Source organism: Sorex fumeus, unplaced genomic scaffold (assembly GCF_029834395.1).
Source record: "Sorex fumeus unplaced genomic scaffold, SorFum_2.1 ptg000051l, whole genome shotgun sequence".
Taxonomy (NCBI): domain Eukaryota; kingdom Metazoa; phylum Chordata; class Mammalia; order Eulipotyphla; family Soricidae; genus Sorex; species Sorex fumeus.
Window position 1 is genome coordinate 26757521 of NW_026606108.1, and position 15464 is coordinate 26772984.

The following is a 15464-nucleotide window of genomic DNA, read 5'->3' on the forward strand; positions in this document are numbered from 1 at the left end:
AGCGCGCCAAGGCAAGACCCACCCCCCGGAGACCCGGACGCTGGAGACTGGTCCCTCCCCTTCCTCCCTCGAGCCCGCGCGGAGCTCATTCATTCTTGAATCGGGCAGCCGGGGCTCCGCGGCCGACGGGCCCAGCACGGCAAACCCACCCGGTGCTTTGTCTCCCACCCGGCCGGAAACCGCGGCGCGCACTGGGGCGCGCGCCGGGGGTGGGGTGGGGGGGAGCACCACCCCGCACCTGGGCCGCGCGGGGCCGCCGAGCGGACGCCCGGAGGACCAGGGCCCGAGGCCCGAACCCGCGCGCTCACTCGGTCAGGACCGGCGGCGGCGGATCCGGGGCTGGGAAAGGTGCCTCCCAGTCCCCGGGGGCTGCAACTCGAGCCCCGCACCCCCTCCGCCTTCCCTGCGAAACCCCCGGCCCCAAGCCAAGAAACTCGAGATTCCTTCCCGTTTCCGGAGACAGAAAACCCGACCCCTTCCCTAAAGGCGCGGGATTCCCGCCTTCCCCCCATCTCCCCGCCCCACCTCTCGCTCTTCCCCCCCCACCCCCCACCTCCGCGGTGCAGAAACCCCAGAACTCGGCCTCCCCCAGGCTGCGCGCCGTCGCCCCGGGGGAGTAGGTCGGGGGGAGAGGGGGGAACCACTAACCCCGCAGCAGCCCCGCGAGCACACTCACTTGAGCAGAAGCTGGTCGTGCTCGGCCTTGAACTTGCCCAGCTCGATCTGCAGCTTGGCGCGCTCGCAGGCCGTGTCGTCGAGCGCGCGGCGCGCGTCGGCCAGCTCGGTCTCGTAGAGCGCCTTGAGGCCGGTGAGCTCGCGGCCGCGCACCTCCTCCCGCTCCGTCACCTGCAGCTGCAGCGCGCTGTTCTCCGTCTCCAGGCTGCGCACCTTGTCGATGTACACGGCCAGCCGGTCGTTGAGCTCGCGCAGCTCCTCCTTCTCCTGCAGCCGCGACAGCCGCGTGGGGCTCAGCGGCGTGCCGGGGGCGCTGGAGCGGCTGCCCGACCGCGGCAGCACGGGGGTCGCGGTTGCCATGGCGGAGCGGCGGGGGCGATCGGTAGCCCGGGGAGGGAGGGGAGCAGAGCAGGGAGGGCGGGGAGGAGGGGCGCCCGAGCCCGCGATCAGCGCTCGCCGAGAGCCCGGCGTCGGGAGCGAGGGAGAAGTACCTGGGATGGCGGGAGAGCGTTACAACACAAAGGGTAAAAAAAAAAAAAAGGAGGGGGGGGAAGGGCTGCGAATCAATCAATCGTCAAATGCCCTTTGTCAGAAAACGCGCGCGCGCGCGCACACAGACACACACAGACACACGCACACAAGGGAAGGAACGGGGCGAGGGTGACCGGAGGGCCCCGTGAGGTCCGCGCGCCGCCGCCGCCGCCTAGTGTCCCGCCCGCAGCACTTTGTTTCCTCGCAGGCGGCGCGGCGCGGCGGGCGGGGGGGGGGTGGGGAGGAGGGCGGCGAGGGGCGGGCTGGAGGGGAGCCGCTGGGGGCGGAGGTGGCGCGGGCCCCGGCGCGACTCTCCCCAACATGGCCGGCGCGCCGGCCCGCCCACGTGGCCTCGGCCGGCCAATGGGGAGGCGGCAGAGCGCTCGGGCGGCGCAGGGGCCGGGCCTGGAAATTTAAAATCGGGCCCTCGGGCAACCGTCGGGCGGGCGGGCGCGCGGGGCGGGGCGGGGCCGGGCGGCGGGCGGCGGGGACCATTTCTCCTCTCCTCCCTATCCTCCCACCGCCCTTCTCGGGGTCCGTCCCTCCCCCCCACACCCGAGAGTGAGCGGGTGGCGGGAAGGAGCCCCGAGGTTTCCGGGGCGGGTCGGCACCACAGTCCACACCCGGCGGTTCAGGGAAATTCAAATGTAAACGTCCCCATCTAGCCACGCGCCGGAGACTCGGAGGGGTCTGGCTGGCCGCCCGCCGCGGTCATCTTATCCCCGGCCGCTTTCGGGGTTACGTAACGGGCGGTCACGTCCGAGGTTCAAAATCCACCACGCGCCGGTTCCAAGTTGCGAGGTTTCCTAGGTTCCCCCTCCCCAGACTGAAACGCCCTCCCCGCGATGCGGCGCGCGCCTGTCCGGACGCCAGCGGATACGCCGCTCGCGAGCACCCGCAGCTTTGGTGTTTCAAGTTCCTGGCTACTCAGGTTAATGGACTTGTCCCGGGCCGTTTGTGCTTCTCGCCGAATTTGTAGGGTTTTATAAGACCAAGAAAACGCCTTGGGCCGGAAGACCCAAAAAAGAAAAAAAAAAAAAAGAAAGAAACCCCACCTTGGATATGGTATGATTGAATATAGGGCGAGTGGTCCCAAATTCCTAAGTGGCCGGGGATCGAAATCTACACTCCTGAAAATGTAAATAGAAACGCGGTTTGGCTTTTGAAAGGGATTCCCCCGAAGATGTCATTGACTTGATCCTGCTTAGAAACCTGCCTTAGGGACTTGAGTAAGTTGCTACATAGTGTCCAAACTTTACGGCCAGCGTTCATGGGAATTTACTTTGTACCCAGTATCCGTCCCTATATCTGCCCTGTGGGAACTGGAGTGGTGTGGGAACTGGATTGTTTCCACTTGACATTCGTTTTCTAGATGAATTATCTTCAGGCCGCCATGCAGGCGACAAGCGAGATGTGAACCCAGGTTGTTTCATGGGACTCCAGAGCCTCGCCCTTAACTATAACCTAGGATGCCACCTCACAACCTGTTAGGAAGGCATCTGTGGAATAATTAAAGGTTAGACGCCTTTGTAATGGTAGAAGTGAAGACCAAGATGTTCTTTAAATATTAATCAAGTCCTGTATGTAAGAATTAGGGAAAAGCACCAGACTGCATTTCATTCAGCCTCGGCGAATTTCTGGGTCCTATCTATGATGATATATATCCTCCTTATGAATGGTTGTGCCCTGCCCTGGTGTTAAAAACACTTCCTTGAGAATTAAGGAATTGAGAAGCTTCAATTTTAAAGTTGCTGGTAAAGACTTTCATTTCTTTTTGTAAGAAATTCAGCTCATTGTAATGTCTATAAAGTCGGTATCTTTGAAAATCCAGATGTGTGAGTGCAAAAAGAGTGTAGGTCCCCAGACCAAGACCAGGATTGGGATATATGTGCATTTATCAGGATTGGGATATATATGCATTCGTTTTCTTTGTGCATCACCCTTTAAAGACCTTTTTAGATCTTTCGGGGAGGGAGGGAGGAAGATGTCACATCTGGCTGTGCTCAAAGATCATTCCTGGCAGGGCTCAGCGGACCATATGTGGTACCAAAGATTTAACCCTTGGAGCACGGCTTGCAAGACAAGCGCCTTATCCACTGTTTTATGTCTCTGACTCAGGACTTTTTTTTCTTCTTTTTTCTTTTAAGAGGCTGCTGTGTGGCTCAGCCTTAGAGCACTTACTTACCTTGCATCTATTAGGCCCTGGATTGATTCCCTGTAGGGCCAGGAACAAAAGGAACTTTTTTTTTTAACTTTAGAGACTTGTAAGAGTACTTTCCCTTCACAGTTGAAGTTTCTGGTTTGTTTTTTGTTTGGGGCCACACCCAGTCAAGCTCCAGCCCTCACCTTTGAAGTTTTACAACTAAGTAAAGAAAGGGTGGTGAGGGGACTAGAAAGCTGGAGGGCTTGCTTTGCCTGAGGGAGCCCTAAGTAGCTCCCTAACACTTCTAGGCAAAAGACAAAATATGAAAGATTTCAGACAGAATCTCTGTCGCTCTTAACCACAGTTCAAGCTTGCTAAGAGTTCCTCAATCTCAGACTCTTAAGAGGCTCGCATTAGATCCTATTATCTGAAACAACCACTAATAGGTTGGCATCAGACTGTTGGTGGATTTGCTATTGATAGCTGCATAACTATATGGAAGTTGTTCTTTCCTCATGGGAAATGGCATCATTCCCACCTTGCAAAGTTTGTAAAGATCAAATAATAGGTATATTAATAGGTTCTAGGAATATGTGACAGCGAACTAGTTATTCTCTTGGGGTTGGGTGGGGGAATTTGGGGGGAAAGGTGCCCACACCTGGCAGAATTCAGGATCACCAAAGCAAATCATTGTATTTGGTTTGACCCCTTTGAGGCATCATAATTCCAAATAGTAATTCTTACTAATAGTAATCCTGTGTTTCCAGTCAAAACAATGGGTGGAAATGGAAAATTTTAGAGCCTTAGAATTGTGCAAATTTTAATCAGGTACTTTACTAAATGTACACTTCCCTTATTCTCTTAGTAGTTCCCCTGCCTAACTGTTCCTAGAATCAGGTCTAATTTTTCCCTTTTCTTTCATACTGAATTTGTCTAGAGGTTCAATTCCTGAAATCCCATTACCTCCAATACTCTCCCCCAATGAATTACCAGAAAAGTAACAAATACTATGGAAGTTAAATGGCAACATTTCTGCCTTTACCCGAACAAAATAATTCATATGCTCTCACGTTGTTTTTCCTGTAAGTTTTAGTTCCTTGTGAGGGCACATGTTCTGATTATTGGTTAGGGAGTATATAACCTCTCCCAAGCCTCAACTTGCCCTGTTTCCTCCAGCAATGGCTGTGGATGGAGGTTAGCAGTCGAGCACTTGTCTTGCATAGGTGAGACCCTGGATTCACTCCCTGACATAATACACACACACACACACACACACACACACACACACAGAGCTACCTTCCTACTTACAGAGACCATAATTGACATTTGATCTACCTTCTTTCTTTCTGTTTTGTCATTTTGGTATGGAACAGGAAAATGACAGGATGCCTACCAGATGTAGGCAGAAGGCAACCAGAGCAAGAGAGTAGAAGAGCAGCAGGGAGAGGGCAGACACTGGAAGCGAGCAGCTCCCCACTGCTGTCCCAGGAGAGGGGACTGACAGCTGGCCAGGCTGAAGATGCAGTGCAGACAGTGGGTGAGCTGGGGCTGTGCTACAAAATGAAGGGGAAATGTTGGTAATTAGGTCTCCATTACGTGTTTGCCCAATAAAGGACTGAATTGCTGCTCTGATATACTAGGCCAGGTTTTTTGTTTAAAATACTTTGCAAAGTTTTGTCTTTTCATTGACCATAAGTGTACAAATAAATTATGCTGAGTGACTAGCTAGAATCTTTTCTAACTCTGATGGAGGTTGCACTTGGTGGGGAAAGGGGGGTGGGGGGGCAGAATAGGTGGGGTAGAGGCTTTGGAACACTTTGCTGGTGGTAGAGGTACAATCAACTTTGTTTTATTTGTAGGAGGTTTTTTGTTTGGTTTTGGTTTTGGTTTGGCTTGCTTTTTGGGCACACCTGGCTTTGCTCAAAGGTTATTTCCAGCTCTGTGCTTAGAAATCACTCCTGGCAGTGCTTTGGGGTCAATCTGGGATGCCAGGCATGGATGTCAGGGATTGAACCCTGGTCAACCAGAGGCAAGGCAAGCCCCTTACCATTGCACTAGTTCTCTGACCCCTTAACTTTGTATATTGAAAGCACAAAATTTAACACTGTTGTAAACCATGTGACCTTAATAATATTAAGCAAGAATAAATGTATTTTTTAGATAAACAAAAAAGAGCTTTAGAGCTTTAGACCCCTAGGGTGGCTGGATTGATGTGAGGTGGGGGGGACTCAAGAGTGGGGGTGGAGTTGGAATGTTGTACGCAGGAAACCCTATCATTAACAGTATTGCAAAGCACAGTCCCTCAAATAAAAAAATAATTTTAAAAGTGTTAAAGAAAGGACTGTGACTGTCCTCCCGTTGTTCATCGACTTGCTAGAGCAGGCCCAGTAACATTGTGAGACTTGTTACTGTGTTTGGCATATCGAATATGTCACGGGTAGCTTGCCAGGCTTTGTCGTGAGGGTGAGATACCTCGGTAGCTTGTTGGGCTACCTGAGCTGGAGATATAGCACAGCAGGTTGGGCATTTGCCTTGCATGTGGCCAACCCAGCTGACCCAGGTTTGATTCCTGCGCCCCTCTCGGAGAGCCCGGCAAGCTACCAAGAGTATTTACTAGAGAACTTACTAGATGCAGATTAAGAATGACTAAAATACCTATTCCCACCTTTTCAGGGGTTCAGCAGTCAAGGAAATACACCTCTCCATGAAACCCATCTCAAAGGAGACTCGAACACCTCATGCCAATACATCAGGGACCAGCCAGGGCTGGTGAGGGGAGAGGGAACTGTTTACAGATATCTCTGAACCTGGCTTAACTGTCAGCCTGCAGGGACTGGGAAGGAGTTGCTGAGCTGAGTTTTGCAGACTGTAAGTGGCACCTCTAAGCCCTCCGGGAGAATTGGAGGGAAAGCCCAGATGGAATTCCTAATCATCTTCAAACCACAGCTCAAAGGTGGGCCCTTTAGGAATTAATAAAGGTAGAAAGGGAAGTTGGATTTAGTCAACAGTCTAACTTTGGGCCTGACTTACATTAGTCAAGAAGTAAATAGAAAATTGATGAAATTACTGTATAATTAATACAAGTAAGTTGTTTAAGTTGAGTCATAAAATAACAGTTATGCCTTGCCTAAAGCAGAAAATAGAAAACCAGTTAGGCAGAAAATTCAAGGTAACTCTTGTGTGTGAGATTCTGCTCTGCTTGCTATGAAAGAAAATACATTTTTGGATTGGGGGTTGGGTTTGGTTTCTTGGTCACACCTGGAAGTGCTCAAGGGCTGCTACTCCCATTGCTGCTGGGAATGAGACTGAACTGCTCAAAGCATGTGTTCAGACCTTTGAGCTATTTCCCCACCCCATGAAAAAAAAGTGAGGGTTTTTTCCTTCAGTTTTGGGGTCACAATCAGTAATGCTTAGGACTTACTCCTTGCTCTGCACTCAGGGATCACTCCTGGTAGGTTTGGGGGACCATATATAGGGTGCCAGAGATTGAACTTGGGTCAGCCACATGCAAGGCAAATACCCTATCCTTGTATATCTCTCCAGCCCCTAAAGAAAAAGTTTTTTTAATTATCTCAATCTCAATAAAGGGTGTGTGTGTGTGTGTGTGTGTGTGTGTGTGTGTGAGAGAGAGAGAGAGAGAGAGAGAGAGAGAGAGAGAGAGAACCAGAGACAGAGACAGAGAGACATATACAAATGAAAGGTGAGGAATGACAAATGTCCAAGTAAGTGATTCTGGTGACAAGCATCAAATCACCAGAGCTGCTAAAATCTAGATAATGAAGAAATTCCTTCTGGTTAGGACAACATGAAAGAACCTAGTGGAGATGCCGATTGAAATACAGCGGGCAGGGCATTTGCCTTGCACACAGCTGACCCAGGTTCGATCCTAGGCATCCCATAAGGTCCCCCGAATACCGTCAGGGGTTATTCCTGAGTTCAGAGCCAGGAGTAACCCTGAGCATCTCCAGGTGTGTTGAAGAAAAGAAGGAAAGAAAGAGAAAGAAAGAAAGAGAGAGAAAGAGAGAGAAAGAAAGAAAGAAAGAGAAAGAGAAAAAGGAAGGAAGGAGGGAGGGAGGGAGGGAGGTTTGGGTGAGTAAGATAGCTCAAGTGGCAACGTACATGCCTAGCAGGCCAAGGTGCTAGTTCATCCCAGACAGAGCATAGCATCCTCACACTGCCTGGAGCATGGTCAGAGTGATCCCCCTCCCCCACCCCTGCTCCCCACTGCTCGCAATGCTGGGTACCCATGACCTATAGATAAGAAATGTTGATTTTCCATACACATTTACAGAACATTTTCATAAAATGATATCACTATTTACGAAACATTTTCTTCCTGCTGAAATATATATATATATGTATATATATTTATTTATTTACATACACACACGCACATAAACGAAACTGGGGCATTCTTCATCTTGGAATTCATCCACATTTCAATTCTGAGATGTGTAATCCCTTCCTTTATGGTGCATTCTCCAGTTTGGGGGCTCACCCTCATCTCAATCTGAGATGTTTACTTTTTGCTTTTTTCCTCTCAGCAGAAGCCTGTGTTTTCTCTCTCTCTCTCTCTCTCTCTCTCTCTCTCTCTCTCTCTCTCTGTCTCACACACACGCATACACACTCTATTTATTAATCTTTGTCGTGATTGTGAATCTTTGTAAATAAAAATATGATACATCTACATGATTTAATGTACTAGAGGGAGAATATTTCTTAACTAAGTAGAAAATTGTGCAGTGGCTTCTGGAAGATCTTTATTTTAAGAAGCATTACAATGAAACATTTTCTTGAGAAGTCCTGGACCTTATTTTTCTGTTTGCTGCTATACACATCACTGTGAAGAACTTGTACTGATGTCTTAGACCAAGTTGGATCTTGGATTCTGGGTTATTCTTTCTGTTTTCACTGACATCTGGATTGGGCAGTGCCAGGAGGGAGACATACAGTGCTGCTCCAGTACCATCAGCTCCAATAAAGAAAGACAGAGAGGCATGAAGCTCAGATACTTCTGAGCCTGGCTGAGGTTCTGACAGAGCACAGTTAGGGCAGAGGCCTTAAGGTGGGAAGGAGAAAAGGGCAAATTGACAAGGCCACGGACTAAGTACGCCGTGTTCTCTCTTTTAAAAACATTTTTTAAATTTTTACTTTTTGGATTTGGGCCACACTCAGCAGTGTTTCAGGGATTACTCCTGACTTTCAATCACGGAGCATGCCTGGAAGTGTTCAGGGGACCGTATGTAGTGCCTGGGATCAAACCAGAGTCGGTCATGTGAAAGGCAAGTGCCTTCTCCTCTGTACCCTCTCTTCAGAGGGCCCCTGTTTTCTTTTCTCTCCCTCTTTTTCTTTCTCTGCTATTTTTCTTTCTCTCCCTCTCTCATATGTTTCTAAATAAAACCATTCAATTTACACACAAAGAGGAAGAAACAGCAATTATTATCTACGTGGTCACACACGTACCTGTGTTTTAGGATTAAAAATATTCTAATAAAGACTCTGGAAAGATATGATGCATTAATGTATCTATATTCTGTGATCTATATTTACTTTAAGGAGCAACTGCAACTTTAGGTATTGGTGATGGGAGTTTAAAATAGTTTCTAAGTTACTTGAGAAATGGAGCGAATCTGGGAGTTAGCTTATGTGATAGAGTTTTGTCCAGCATGTACAACCCTGGATTCAGTTCCTGGCTGTGCAAGACCCTTCCAACCTTGCCCAGTACCACCAGTGTGTCCCTGATGTCTCCACACACTGCAGAAATCCCTTGTGTTGTTGTTGTTGTTGTTGTTGCTATTGTTTACAAAAAAAAAAGCACTTACCTTTCTGGGGAAGAATTCAAGCTCCGCTCCTAAACGAAAGACCATGTCTTCCCCAAAATTATAGAAGTTGATAGTTGCTTTATTCAGTATAACCACAATTAAAAACACTACATCAGGGGCTGGAGAGATAGCACAGCGGGTAGGGTGTTTGCCTTGCATGCGGCCTACCCGGGTTCGATTCCCAGCATCCCATATGGTCCCCTGAGCACCGCCAGGAGTGACTCCTGAGTGCAGAGCCAGGAGTAACCCCTGTCCATCACCAGGTGTGACCCAACAAGAAAAAAAAAAAACCACGACATCAAGAGAATAGTCTGGGCCTTATCGATAGTACAGGGGCTGAGACACTTGCGTAGTATTTTGCTGATCCCAGTTCAATCCCCAGCATCGCATATGGTCTCCCTGAGCACCAGAGGTGACCCCTGAGCACAGACACAGGAGAAAGTCATTTACCTGGCCCAACTGCATCCACCAAATAATAACAGACAAATAAATAGTAGCCATTCAAAAGAATGAGCTACATGTAATCAGCAGGGATAAATTTCAGGAACATTATGTTGAGTATTCATCATTCACCTATAAAAAGTTCAAGTGCAAGTGTAATTCCTAGCAATTCTTTTTTTTTTTTTCCTTTTTGGGTCACACCTGGCGATGCAAAGGGGTTACTCCTGGTTCATGCACTCAGGACTCATTCCTGGCAGCGCTTATTGGACCATATGGGATGCTGGGAATCGAACCCAGGTTGGCCGCATGCAAGGCAAATACCCTACCTGCTGTGCTATCGCTCCAGCTCCTCTCCTAGCAATTGTTAGGCAACCATATAGCATCAGGGATAAAATCTCCTCTTTTAAAAAAGAAAAAACCAACAAAACCAACAATAGGGTCCACCTTCCCATATCTGGTGCTGGGGGCCGTTGAGGTGGGGGGTGCCCTGCTGGAACTGAACTCAGGCCTCACTCCTACGAAGCAGGAATAAGCTCTACCACTTAAGCTAATTCCCTGGCTGTGGCTCTTTTGTTAAATCTGTAATGATAGGATTTAAGAGGTATATTGAGTAGTGAAAATATGTGAAAATAGTGAAAAAGTGTGAAACAAGGGACCTTAAAAACTGCTGCCATTTTTGTTTTGGAAAAGCTGCCCCCATTTTTGGGGGGTAACATGCAGAGCGCAGGGAAGTGCTGGGAACTGAACCCAGGTCTCATACATGAAAGGCATATATTTTACCTCTGAGTCACATCCCCTAACTTTTTTTTATCTTGGAAACATAATATTATAAAACTAATACTAAATTTAAAAAAAAAGAAAGAAAGAAAACTCTGAAATTGTTTCTTGCAGCTATTTTGGTCTTATTTCATAAAATTACATATCTGAACACAGATCCTTCCATAGATCAGATAGAAATATCGATCTCTAGTAAAACAGAGACCTATGTCTTTTTTTTTTTTTCTTTTTGGGTCACACCTGGCGATGCACAGGCGTTACTCCTGGCTTTGCACTCAGGAGTTACTCCTGGTGGTGCTCAGGGGACCATATGGGATGCTGGGAATCGAACCCGGTTCTGCCGCATGCAAGGCAAACGCCCTACCCGCTGTGCTATCTCTCCAGCCCCTGACCTATCTCTTTTAATAATAATAATTTTCTGAACAATTGAAAGAGACGCTGGAAGTTTGATTCAATAAAGCTAAAGAAGAAATTTTCAAGAGGGGTAAGTAGAAGAAAGAAAAAAGGAGTTATCAGAATCTGGGCTAGCATTAAGGCTCATAATTTTATAAGTTATATTTGGAAATAAAAATATGGTATACAATATAAATTATATTTTGGACAAAACATTAGTGACTGTCTTAATACTTCATAATTAAAAATCTGACTAGCGACGACGGAGTGAGAGTATACTGGGTGGAGTGTTTACCTTGCACACAGCCAACCTGGGTTCAATCCCCAGCACCCCATATGGTCTCCTGAGCCCAGCAAAAGTGATCCCTGAACAGAGCCAAGAGTGAACCCTGAGCATCACCTGAGCATCACCAGGTGTGAAAGAATCTGACCAAATCTTCATAGCTATGCAGATTTTTTTCTTTTTAAGCAAAAGGTGTGGATCTCATGGTTGGAGAGAGAATACAGAAGGTAAGGCACTTGCCTTGCATATGGCTGACACCTGTTCCATCCCCAGCACCAGGTATGGTTCCCCCAAGCACTGCCAAAAGTGACCCCTGAGCTCAGAGCCTGGAGTAAGCCCTAAGCACTCCCGGCTGTGGCCAAAATCCAAAATTAAAAAAAAAGGTTCTGAAGGAGATGTGCTAGAGAAGACCAAAATCTCCCTGTTCTTAGATGATTTTCTCATATTTGGGAGAGAAAGATGAAATTTTATTTACTTTCGTTTTGGCTTTTTTGACCACACTCAGCAGTTCAGAGGTTTCTCCCAGCTCCATGCAGGGCCAAGGATCAAGTCCTGGCCTCCTGCATTCAAAGGATTAGCTGAGTCCATTGAGGCATCTCTGGTCCTAATTTTGGTTTATCCAAAGAGATAATGGAATGATAAAGTTATGAGACATAGTTAAATAGATAAGTGAAGGGAACTCAGCACATAACTCTTGATCTTAGTTTCCTTGGGCCATGCAAGTTATGAGAAACTTATAAGTGACTACATGGAAGAAAGAGCTTCATGGAGGTGGTCACGGGGACACTGGAATTGCCCTGCAGATGATTTTCAGAAACTTATTACCATTTTAAAGAAATTGGTTTCATTTCTCTAATCGCAACATTTGGGTTTCTTTCTCTTACATGACACTTCCTTTAAGGGATTTGAGTTGGTGTTAAAACTAGGGATGGAGAAATGAGATCTCGATTGTCATAGGGAAAAGGGAAGTCATGGGTAAACCGGGCAGTTTTCTTTTAAAAGTTAAGAAATCCCAAATGCCTGCTTCATCGGCAGTGGTGAAGATGACCCCTCCCCCCCCCCCCCCCCCAAGTACCTACACAGCCTCACCTTGAAGAACAGTCATTGGAACCTAGCCTGCAGCTATTTGGACTATTTGAAACAAATCCTAAGACACTTCAGGGCAACAGAATGTCTCTGTTGATAATGTAGACAATGAAATGCCCACTGCACTCATAGTCAAATAGAGCATACATCTACATCTGATCTAATATACTGACCTTTCACTGGCTTCTCATTTCTCATAATGAGTCTACCTTGGCTTACTTAGACATACTGCTGCAAACTGCCTCTGAGTAAAATGCTCCAGAAGGCATGAGTCAAAGATTTCTCTAAACGGTTAAAACCTGGGGCTGGAGCAATAGCACAGCGAGTAGGGCTTTTGTCTTGCATAGGGCCAACCCGGGTTCAATTCCCAGCATCCCATATAGTCCCCTGAGCACTGCCAGGGGTGATTCCTGAGTGCAGAGTCAGGAGTAACCTCTGTGCATCGCTGAGTGTGACCCAAAAAGCAAAAAAAAATTAAAAAATTAAAAATATAAACAGTTAAAACCTTTGTAAAGTATACTTAGAAAACATTTTTTCTATTCCTCTTATCTGAAAATAAGAGTTTGATCTATAATACTTATTTCATTTTTATTTATTTACTTATTTTGGGTTTGTGGACCATACCCAGAGGTGTTCAGGGTTCACTCCTGGTTCTGTGCTCAGCCACCATTCCTGATGATGCTTGGGGGATCATATTAGGTGCTGGGGATAAAATCAGGGTCACTTGATAAGGTAAGTGCCTTAGCTTCTCTAGTATCTCCTCGGACCCTGTAATGTTCATCTTAATATGTGTGTTTAATATTAATAAACAGTACACTGAGAAATATACAGGCAGCTTCAATGATTTTTTTAATATATATGTAGGAGTACTGCTATTTATTCTGCCACTGATTAGCTGATTAAATTGGGCATGAACTCCATAGCTTCAATGATTTGACTCCAGAACAAAGACAATAAAGACAATTAGGACAAACATCAAATTTACTTTTTTTCACATGACAAAAGAAATTAGAACTAAAATAAAAATCTAAACAGGTGGCCAGAGATAGGACAAGGGATAAGACCCTTGCCTTGTGTTGGATAACATTGGGATGTCCTTGCTCCTCCCGCAGGGAACTAGGTTTATTGAGTTACTCCCACAACAGTGCTCCTGAGGCACACCCAATTTCATCAAGCACTAATAATCCTATATTGCTTTTCTCTTTCCTTTACTAGCTGAGGAAAGGAGAAAGCAATACGCCCTAGATGGAATCCTGCCGTTGAGCAGATCTCCAAGTAATCTAGAGTGCTGAACCCTCAGATGAGATCTTATTCTTGAGTTAATCTCCTAGAACTTCCCTGAAGGAGTGACTTCACATCTGTTTGTTGTTATGACATTGTTCAACCCTACCTATGTGTAACCCAACCCTTCATTCACTGCACTGTCATCCCATAGTTCACTGATTTCTTTGAATGGGCACCAGTAACATCTCCATTGTGAGATTTGTTACAATTTTTGACATATCGAATATGCCACGGATAGCTTGCCAGCCTCTGCCATGCGGGCAGGATACTTTGGTAGCTTGCCGGGCTCTCCGAGAGGGACAGAGAAATCGAACCCGGGTCAACCACATGCAAGGCAAATGCCCTATCCGCTGTGCTATCGTGTCAGTCCAACCCCTTTATGATTTTTTTTGTAGGAGTATTGCTATTTATTCAGCCATTGATTAGGCTGATTGAATTAGACATGAACTCCACCTTACAGTTTTCTTTTTTATAAATTTATTTATTGAATGACCGTGAGAGTACTTACAAAACTTTTGGGTTTAAGTCTCAGTCATACAATGATGAAACACCTGTCCCTTCACCAGTGCCCATTCTCCACACCCAAAATCCCCAGTATACACCCCATCCCAAACCTTCCCCCTACCTGTGGGGCAGATGATTTCCACATTACTCTCTCTACTTTGATTTCATTCAATATTTCAACCCCAGATCCACCATTATTACTTGGGATTTTACCCCATCACTCAGATCTGCTGAAAAGGCAACCATAGACAATTTGTTTTCTATTGCTGGTTATGAATAACATATGATGTCACACAGCCACAGTGGCTGCGCAATTTTGGAATTCCGAAATTTTAACAATAAAATCTGAGGGATTTCTGCCAAACCTGCTGGATTCCGAGATTTGTTTCTGAGTCTCTAGGATCACGGCCATTAAGCAGCTTGATCAGGAGACAGAGAGGGTTGTTTGTGGACGGCAACTTGGGATCTCGTTGGGGAGGAAATGGCTTACTCCACCCCATCCTGTGAGGCCCTGCGTGTCTCATCACTGTGGGCCCAAACCTGACTGTCCAGTGGCCTCTGGAGGATGGCGGCCACCAAGCCGCCAGGGGTAACACGTCAAGACACAAAACCTATTCCCACCTGGGGTGGCCCAGCGCAGGTAACCTATTGTGGGGACCAAAGGCATTTCTGCCCAAAGCCTCTGGATTACAAGATTTGTTTCTGAGTCTCTGGGATTATGGCCATTAAGCAGTTTGATCAGGAACCAGAGAGGCCATGCCTCCAATTATATAGCTGAGCCCAAGGTGGTTTGTGGGTGTGTCTCCCACATACCTAACTTTTGGCCGTTTACTTTCTTGGTAAACTTGGCCCCAAGTTGTTGGGGTCTGGCAAAAGGCACAGGAGCAATTTGGGGGTATTTAGAAGTCTGAAGGCACCATCAGGCTGCTGATGCACTTGCCTCACAGGTACAGATTGACCTGCTGGCAGCACCACACCCCTGTTTTTTTTGTTTTTTGTTTTTTTTGGTTTTGCTTTTTTGGGTTGGGCTGGAGCGATAGCACAGCGGGTAGGGTGTTTGCCTTGCACGTGGCCAACATGGCCGACCCGAGTTCGATTCCTCCGCCCCTCTCGGAGAGCCGGGCAAGCTACGGAGAGTATCTCTCCCACACAGCAGAGCCTGGCAAGTTCCCCGTGATGTATTCAATATGCCGAACACAGTAACAACAAGACTCACAATTTGTTGTGAAATGTTACTGGTGACTGCTCGAGCAAATCGATGAATAACGGGAGGACAGTGCTACAATGCTTTTTGGGTTATACCCAGCAATGCCCAGGGGTTACTCCTGGCTCTGCACTCAGGAATTACTCCTGGCAGTGCTGGGGGAACCCTATGGGACACTGAGGATCGAACCCAGGTCTGCTGCGTGCAAAGCAAATGCCTTAACCACTGTATTATCACTCCAGATCCCCTTCATGATTTCTGTGTAACTAACTATGCTGTAAGGGGTGGGAGGACTAGACAAGGACTGAACAAGGACTACAA

The 15464-nt window shown here is 47.1% G+C and overlaps 1 protein-coding gene across 1 annotated transcript in view; it reads right to left on the bottom strand.

Moving 5' to 3' along the window:
• LOC130033052 (lamin-B1-like) overlaps nucleotides 1-1200 on the bottom strand; it is a 34778-nt gene extending 33578 nt beyond the window's left edge. The window contains exon 1 of the mRNA XM_056124752.1: nucleotides 677-1200. Coding sequence (XP_055980727.1) covers nucleotides 677-1035 — 359 coding nt within the window. The 5' untranslated portion in view covers nucleotides 1036-1200. The remainder of the gene's footprint in view (nucleotides 1-676) is intronic.
• Nucleotides 1201-15464: the final 14264 nt, after the last annotated feature.